The sequence below is a fragment of the Diadema setosum genome, chromosome 3 (genome assembly GCF_964275005.1).
Source record: "Diadema setosum chromosome 3, eeDiaSeto1, whole genome shotgun sequence".
NCBI lineage: Eukaryota > Metazoa > Echinodermata > Echinoidea > Diadematoida > Diadematidae > Diadema > Diadema setosum.
The window spans coordinates 21,793,504-21,802,609 of NC_092687.1; the positions used below are offsets into that span (position 1 = coordinate 21,793,504).

The following is a 9,106-nucleotide window of genomic DNA, read 5'->3' on the forward strand; positions in this document are numbered from 1 at the left end:
GACACGGAGAGGAAGTACTCTACCGGAGAACGCGAAGCACTCGCCTGCATTTTTGCATGTGAGCACTGGCACATACGTGTTTGGACGCAAATTCACTCTCCGCACAGATCATCAGGCACTGACGACATTGCTCGCAACTTCAGGCTCAGGTCACAAGCTATTGCGCATATACCGGTGGTCAGATCGACTCCACCAGTACAATTTCGATGTGGAATATCTCGCAGGATCGCATAACCACGTCGCGGATATGCTCAGTCGCACACGGATCGCAGATAGCAATAACGCGGAAATCCTTCACGCGAAACCGAAGAGTACGTTAACGCTGTCATGTCAAACGCAGCGAAACTCGTCAGTCGCAGTGAGCTCAAGACTGAATCGCAGAACGACGCTGTACTCCAACGCGTGAGAGAGTACATCACAATAGGCTTACCGACGGCAAGTTCCGAGGAGATGGTACCATATCATCGCATTCGCGAAGAGCTCGCGGTTTTCGACGAATACGCGATTGCTCGAGGTACACGCGCGGTGATACCAGCATCGCTGCAACAACGTGTGTTAGAACTCGCACATGCAGGCCATCCGGGCATAGTGAAAATGAAACAGAAGTGCAGAGAATGCATTTGGTGGCCCGGTATCGACCAGCGAGTTGAACAGCATGTGAAACATTGTGAAAGTTCCACTATCAGCGAGAAAGCAGGCAATCCGCGTCCTGCTCCACTACAGCCTACCTCCTGGCCCCAACAACCTTGGGAAGCGTTGCAAGTTGACATTTTTGGAGAAGTCGCAGCAGCGCCACAGAGTCAGCGTTTTCTGGTCGTTGTTCACGACTACTTGCATAGCAAATGGCCCGAAATCGCGGCAACAAGTTCGATCACGACACAATCGATCATCAACATCCTCGACACGCTGTTCACAAAGTGGGGATTGTCCAAAAGCATTACGACAGACAACGGACCACAATTTGTGTCCGATCAATTTGAGGACTTCCTAGCGAGTTATGGAATCCAGCACAACCTCACAGCGCGGTACAACCCACAGTCAATTGGGGGTGTGGAACGCTTCAACAGGGTCATACGGGACAGCCTGAAAGCGAGCCTGTCGGAAGGAAAGACATTCGAGTCGGCAATCCACATCCTACTCCGCGCCTACCGGTCGACACCACATGCACTGACCGGCAGAACACCAGCTGAATTGATGATAGGGCGCAAACTTCGCATGCCGCTGAACGTCATTCAACCTTCTCCGCCCCCTAGCGAGGCCGTCAAAGCGAAAGCGGAAGAAATCGCACATCAGCAAGCGAAAACAAAGTCGTACACAGACAAGCGACGACACGCTAAGCCATCACGATTAGCGGTCGGAGCCTGGGTACGCATACAACGCCCTAACAGAAAGCACAAACTAGCGTCAGCTTTATCACCCCCAAAGCGAATCGCCAAACGACTCGGCAACAGTGCGTTCCAACTCGAAGACGGGACCAAGTGGAACGCAAGACGCTTACGTCCTTCGAATCGACCTGGAAACGACTACGAGTGCGCAGACGACGAGACCTCATTTCCACTCAGCGTTCCAAGTGCTCAACCAGATCGCGAAGAACGCCATCCCCTGAATGTACGCCGTTCTCAGCGCGTACGCAGACAACCGAGATATCTCCGAGATTATTATCATTGAAACAGTCAAAGTAAAACGTAAGAACAGTCACATTGGACTCCTAAAAACTGTATGAACACTCAATGTTTACATTTTGGACACATACTCAGTAATGCATGATTTATTTACCCGAACAAAATATTATTGGATATCCTACTGGGGGATCTTGGTCCATTTATTGTGTAAAATTAAATAATTCCACGTGGTTATCAGTTTGATATAACATCTGATTTGGAGAACTTTTGGATTTTATTTGACCAATGTTTATATCAATGGGGAGAAAATATGTTGCGTTTGAAACTATAATGTTTCTAACGTTGAGGGCGTAGACCCCTTTCTGTACAATATTCGAGACGACCGATCGCCATGTTTGACCAAATAGAACCCACATCATAGTACACCGCAACTCATCGAGTTATTTGTCTTTACTTGTGTGTACATAACAATGTCGTTGGCAACCTTCCGGCTATATCAACTTTTAACATTCCTTTCCCTTATAACCCCACACAGACAACAAACCTCAAGAGAACAATGTGCATGTATAATTAAGAAGCTGAACGAAATGTATTCTTTGTCAAGTATCTCTCAGCTGTGATTACTTCAAGAATGTTATATGATGGGTACCAAATAAAACATCACTTGGATATTAAAAAAAAAATGTCACTACACAAAGCTACATTATGTTCTTTTGCAGTAGGTTCAGTATCCAGTTATATTTAGTGATTATGTGTTTTAAAAACCTAATTTTTCCAAACATCATTGTCAGATAGACACAGCATAGCTGATAGATACGATCCTATGTCAGTCTGTATTCATGTTTAGACATAGAGGGTAAAAAAAAAAGAAATGTTTTTAATGACAGTGACTATGTTGGCCAATCAGGTCAATAATTGAAAGGGGAGACATGCAAGATAGGGACATGTTATTACAATTTTTTTTTCAAAAACAAATACATGTACATAAAAACTTGACATGAAACATCCCCCTGCTGGGGTGAAAAAAGCTCATTCAAAGTGTACATTTAGCTCACACTGCATATCCACCATGCTTCTTCAGAAGTTGAACATTGACACACTACATGTATATATTGTAGTTTGCCCTTTAAGTGCACTGCAAGAGGCATAGCTGTATCATCAGGTGTTCACCAAAACACTTTCTTTCACTTGAGTTTCACTTTTTCAAAGAGTTTTTTTTTTCACAGAGTTTCACTTCATGTTCTACTACATGGAATGTCCATATCAAAAAGGATGAAAAAAGATTGTGTTCTTACCTGGTAGTTGAGAGGCTCAGACAATGCTACTAGGGCATTAAACCAGTCTGCAGAATCATCTCGGTCTGTTCTCCATACTAGGCTCCCAAGATCTTGGGGCAGTGCACTGGTTCGTCTGATGTACACATTCAGCATACCAACATCATGATCCCCATACATGTAATACCAGAACATTAAACACTGCCTAGCAGAAGTCTCCACCAGGGGGCTGTATATCCTTGCCTCCTCCCCATCAGTGTGGGAATTATTCACGTGGATGCTGGCATAGTATTCTGTTTTTGCACAAAGTAACCAAAAAGAATACAGAATTTTATGAGTTTGAGCATCCTGTACATTAGTTGGATTAAACTACTGTATCATATACATTTTATCTTAACACACCACCATGACACAACAAAAAATTCCATCTCAATTATCTGGTACAAAATCTGATAACTACAAAATGATTACCAAGACAAAACAAGTTTGATGCATCTATGCCCTCTTCCTCTCCCCTTGCCTCCTCCACACACACACATACTTTTGCCCTGAAAAAAGAAGGGAGAATGAGAATGAATAAAACAGAAAGCACAAACATCAAATTTCTTTCAAAAATCCCTCCCCAGATTTTTTTTTTTTTTTTTTGGGGGGGGGGAGGGGAACAGTGAGGTGATTGGTATTATTTCAGAACATGAACAGGGTGCAAGTGAGGTGTTTTGAGAGAATTCATGACTTTCTCCAACCTCTCCTCATACTCTTTTATTCAACTGAATGACTATTGTATGCCTGTCATTTTTATTCACAGCATCACACATCGAAGCGCATCAAAGTTTGGACAGCTGCAAAGTGTCTGTATCTAAGTGTCATTTATGTGCTCAATCACACAAGAGGCCAAGGTATTCCACACTCTGACCTGTGGCTGTGAAAGAGTCAGATTTTGATCTTGGTATGACAGTGCCATTAGCAGCTCTTGACCAGTCCAAGTCATCATCCTGTGCTTGTTGGTATTCACACCAGCCAGCCTCAAAGTCACATGTCAGTGGGGATACATCTATGGATTTGATGAAACACAAACCAAACCAGATAAGAAAAACACATCTACTGAGCACATGTAAAGAACGTAATTACATGATGGCAATTCTCATTTCAAAGATATCTATAATTAGTAGAATATAGGTTAGCAACTTAGCCAGTGATAGTCACTGCAAATCACTGACTGAAATCTAACAATTGTGAGAGAGTAAAGGTCACCTGAGGATCAATGGTGAGGTGTAAACGACTACTACTGCACTTTGGGAGAGTCATGTGTCTGCCTGAAACATTCACACACTTCATGCACAATTAGTCAAAACAGAAGACTTGGATTTTCAATAGGAATTCAGATCTTCACTTAATTTGTCAAGATATCACCAGCCAATGTTCCAGTGCCTCAAAGGGATGTACCCATATCAACATTGAATAATCTCAATTTTTACTTTTTGTGGATTCACTTTTGAGAACATTTGTCATTCACATCTCTGATAATTATAACAAGTGGACACACACTACACTCCTAACATGATACAGAAATGAAGTGATATATCATGAATCATACAATCACAAAAACCAGCTTGAGACACAAAGGTGTCATCAACAGCGATGTCTCCAAAGCCCGGACTGCCAACTGTTGCCTCCAGTACAATGGTAAAAGATGTGGAACTGGAGAGGGAGATGTCACTGGACAGCCAGACATCACCCTGGTCACCACTCTTTTTCCACTCCAGTGACCGTGCCTGGGTAGAAGCATCTTGTGTATAGACACTGAGGGATCCTACAGCTATCAGACAGAGCAAACACAGCCACATTTTGAAAACTTCCTTCGGTGTGCAATGTTTATTTTCTTTGTGTATATGAATTAATTCACAAATTATTGTTTAATACGTTGCTCTACCTGCCAATCATCTGAATAGCATTTCATGGAAAATACACATCCAGTAAATAACCCTTTAAATTAGTTGATTCATAGTTCTCCTTGTATGCAGACTTTCTCTGACACTGAAATTTATTTCTTCAAAATCTACCTTAAACCAAGAAAATAATGGGATTTCACATGTTTTCAGTGATCTCAGTCGCAACCGTAATTTAGAGGAAGTGATGTGTAATCATCACACAAGTCTCCACTTCATTTCTAATGTCATTTCAATAAGTTGTATTCTTCCCATCTATCAATTACTGTAGTCTTGTACTCACCTAACTATAATAACTTTCAAGGAGAGAAAGGGTTATAAACTTCCTATTTATTGACAAACAAGATGATATTTTGTGACCAAACTAAAGTGAGAAAGTTTAGATATCATTGCACTTTCTTTGGGTGTGTGATTGTAAACCCCTATTTTATTGAAAATATATGAAATTTCATTGTCCGATTTTTAAACTCTTATGTTGTTAAGTCCACATTTTATGACTTTCTACTCTTTTATTTACTTTGTTTTACACTCTTTACAACATTTTATTTCGTGAGTTTACGCAAGAACTCACAGTGAGAGCCCGCTCAACGCGCGCGCAGTCATCCTATCGCTTCTTCGCACGTTATGCACGAGGGAATAAGTTATTCCTCGCAGTCTTATAAATCAAGTTTTATTCGCCCCTTTTACCGTGCATCGTCGCACCATCTTATCATATTGTGGATTGTTATTATTTGTAGCTCAGTTAGAGCTGACTTTTGCTTCGGAAGAGGACTTTTATTCACGAGAATTTGCGGGATGGAAAATCCGCTTACCGTTACCCACATCATACAGCTAAGTCTGTCGTGGGTGGCACCACTAGTTCGAGCGCCCCACAGCATACAGCTAAGTCTGTCGTGGCGGTGGTGACTATAGCCGCGCATCATGAACCTAAGTGTTCGCCGGCTATCAAGGCTCAGTCGAAGAAAGAAGGGGACAGGAAAACCCCTAAAAAACCAAGCAAACCAGGCTTAAGTAAGAAGGCAGCCCCCCCCCCCCCAAAGAGAAGACGGACGCGGAGGTGCTTTCCCGCCTTTCAAAGCTTGAATCCACAACTTGAGAAAGTCATGGAAGTGCTACCGTCTCGGCCCACTCAATCGAGTTTTCCACGCGATCGTATCCAACAACAACAACTACGTGCCGGCCATGTTGTTACGGCTTGTACCGCAGACTACGGTGATGTGCCGTCTATGGCAGGCCATCGTGTTCATAAGTCTTCTCTCTCGTTTTATGAGAGGTGTGTTCCAGCTCAGGCCCCCAAGGCCACGGTATTCAGAAATTTGGGACGTGAATAATGTTTTCAAGTATTTGAGAATGCTAGCTCCCGCAATCTCGCTTAGTTTGAAGCAATTAACGATGAATCTGTGCATGTTACTGGCCTTGATATCCACCCAGAGGGTACAGACTTTGCATTGCCTGAATCTAGACAACATGATTCTCAAACAATCTATGGTGTCATTCAAAGTTAATGAACATCTTAAGCAATCTAGACCTTGGAATTTTGGATTGGACATACTCTTGAAAGCGTACCCCCCCCCCCCCCCCAGATAGACGTTTGTGTGTAGTTACATACATTAAGGCCTATCTTCGGAGAACCATAGAGATCCGAGGAGAGGAACGACATCTCTTCATTAGTTTTCGCCAGCCTTTCAAGAGAGTAACGGCACAGACAATTTCTCGATGGATCAAGTAAATCATGACTAGCGCTGGCATTGACACCACAATGTTCAGTGCACACTCAACCAGAGCAGCATCTAGCTCAGCAGCAAACAGAGCGGATGCACCTATTCCTCTGATCCTCGCAAAAGCAGGCTGGTCCAAAGAGCAGACATTTCGGAAATTCTATGACAAGCCTCTGCAAGACGAGGGAAAGTGTCTGTCGCATCTGATTATGAGGAAATGATGGCCTCAGACCCAGGTAATTTTAGCCTGCATTTTGCTTGCAACAGAACTGTGTATGCCTAAGATTGTTCAGTTGGAACAAATGTGACTTCTGTGCTACAAAATCTCACTGTGAGTTCTTGCGTAAACTCACGAAATAAAATAGAAAGATTTAACGAGAACTTACCAGTTTGAAGTTTGATCTTTATCTTATGACGGAGTTGGAGAAAGAATTCACAGTCCCTCCTCTCCTTCCCTTTTCATGAATATTATCCTAAAATGTACAGATCAACTTCAAGTAAGTTCTCAATCTTTCCACTCTGACAGAAGTCACATCTTGTTGCTACGAAGTATGACTGCGCGCGCGCTGGATTTCATTACAGTCCTGAAGAAGGTGAGGAAAACTTCTTTGTAATTTACCACCATTAACAAACACCCACTCTGGTTTACAATAGGAACAAATTCTGTAATTGTTTGGTTAGTGCTAGAATGACTGATACTATAAGTAATGAAAGAGTGTTAATGGAAAGAACTATAAAATTATGCTGGTCGTGGTAAAATACTCACTCCTTCCATACATGTGGTACCAGAATTTGAAGCAACTTGAGGTTGGGGCATAGATTTGACTGACCAGTAATGCCCTGGCATATGAAACCAGATTGGACGTCTCAAGGTAAATGTAGTAACCTATAATGATAATGATAATGAAAGGACATTTATATTGCGCAGCTACTATAATAATATACTCTACTGCGCATTACAAAATGACAGGCATACAAGAAATTCAAACAGAAAATACATTACTTCAATAGATGACTTTTTAACCTGGCCTTAAACTCATTAATTGTGACTGCTTGTCTTACAAACAAAGGGAGATTATTCCATAATTATTCCATAATTCCATAACCTATGAAAGGTAAAGATTGTTAAAACCAGTAAACTGAAACTTCTCCAGATATGATGTTTCAAAATAGCATAAGGGTAGAGAATATAAGCACCACACCCAAATTTAATGACAAAAGCTGCAAATCATTTGACAAATATAGAATATTACAGTCCTCTATCTTTATCAAGAAATCGCATTTGATATTCACTTCTTTTACTATAATGTAACAAGGGATACTGACAAGACCTTGTCTTCAAGAAGATCATGCACAGACTAGCACACATGAAAGAGGGCTACAAAATAGGCTTTCAAAAGGGCTTTCAAAAGCTGTTCTCCTTGTGTACGAAGAATTTCTGTACTAATTCTAAGCACTGGAAGATGGATGGACCTGACAGAATGTTGTCTCTCTTTTATGAAATATTTCAAAGACATAAACCAAGGTCTACCAATTGCTAATATGAATGTAGGAATTTATTTTGAACCACATTTATTATCAGTGTTTCCCCCTTTCTGTTATAACATGTACCACCCCTCTACACACCAATACATCAACCCACACCACATACATATCCACATCCACATGCATCCTCGCACCCCACCTATCACAGACACACTACATCTCACATGACATTTTAATGGTTTTTAAGGTTTTCAGAACCTTTGCGAGCTGAATTCCGTGGCGACGAAGTCGCTGTTCGGGCAAAGGCCTTTGCCGAAGGAAAAATCCTTTGCAGGACAAAACCACCTTAAACTATACTAGTTTTCGACGTTGAGAGGGTTGATATCGTAAATAGCGAAATAGTACGGGCAGAGGGTCTGGAAGCCAGACTAAAATTGGCCGCGCATTTGGCCCAGTTTGCGTTTACACTGAGAAAAGGCCGGGCTCGGCCGCTGCCGAGCCGAGCTAACTTCCAGATATTAACCCCCTCAACGTCGAAAACTAGTATAGTTTAAGGTGGTTTTGTCCTGCAAAGGATTTCGTCGCCACGGAATCCAGTTGGCAAAGGGTCTGAAAACCAGGCTATACCAAATTGCATTTGTTTACAAGCAGAGCGCCAGTATACGACAAAATATTGAAAGGTTTGAATTAAAAGCGCGGCCGAGCCCGGCAGTGTAAACGGACAAAATTGCGGGGCTCGGCCCAGCCCCGCGCTGTAAACGGAGTCCCCTGCTGTTGGTGTGATGAGTGCTAGAGAGCTAAGCGAACCCGAGCCCTACATGAATAATACAAAAAGATGGCTACCAGGTAGTATGCACACATACTCCTATTGCATAACTAATTTCTTTGATCACCCTTTGTTTATAATCAGCCATCCTCACTTGTGTTTATCACTGTGTATCTCATTCTTTATATGATGGGTGTTTTCCTCTTGTGTTTCACCAATGATATACATTGTATATTATCAATGATATACATTGTAGTATATCATTGGTATACAATGATACAATAATGATACAATA

The 9,106-nt window shown here is 42.0% G+C and overlaps 1 protein-coding gene and 1 pseudogene across 1 annotated transcript; one reads left to right on the forward strand and one right to left on the reverse strand.

Moving 5' to 3' along the window:
* Nucleotides 1–1,800: 1,800 nt before the first annotated feature.
* Nucleotides 1,801–5,762, reverse strand: LOC140246686 (thyroid hormone-induced protein B-like). Its single transcript, XM_072326026.1, has 5 exons — nt 5,672–5,762; nt 4,491–4,712; nt 3,810–3,947; nt 2,918–3,189; nt 1,801–1,812 (listed from the first exon to the last, which is right to left on the reverse strand). Exons 1-5 carry the CDS (start codon nt 5,760–5,762, stop codon nt 1,801–1,803), a joined length of 735 nt encoding a protein of 244 aa, XP_072182127.1.
* A 262-nt stretch (nt 5,763–6,024) lies between these two features.
* LOC140246687 (uncharacterized) lies at nt 6,025–6,781 on the forward strand (annotated as a pseudogene).
* Nucleotides 6,782–9,106: the final 2,325 nt, after the last annotated feature.

Bases quoted from the DNA above. Each gene is read 5' to 3' on its own strand.
- LOC140246686 (XM_072326026.1), bottom strand. From the start codon at position 5,762: ATGCGCGGCTATAGTCACCACCGCCACGACAGACTTAGCTGTATGCTG. The intron at 3,948-4,490 runs GTATGATTCATG...TCAAATCCATAG, and splicing joins TCAAGCTGGTTTTTGTGATT to ATGTATCCCCACTGACATGT. The intron at 3,190-3,809 runs GTCAGAGTGTGG...GTGCAAAAACAG, and splicing joins TGACTCTTTCACAGCCACAG to AATACTATGCCAGCATCCAC.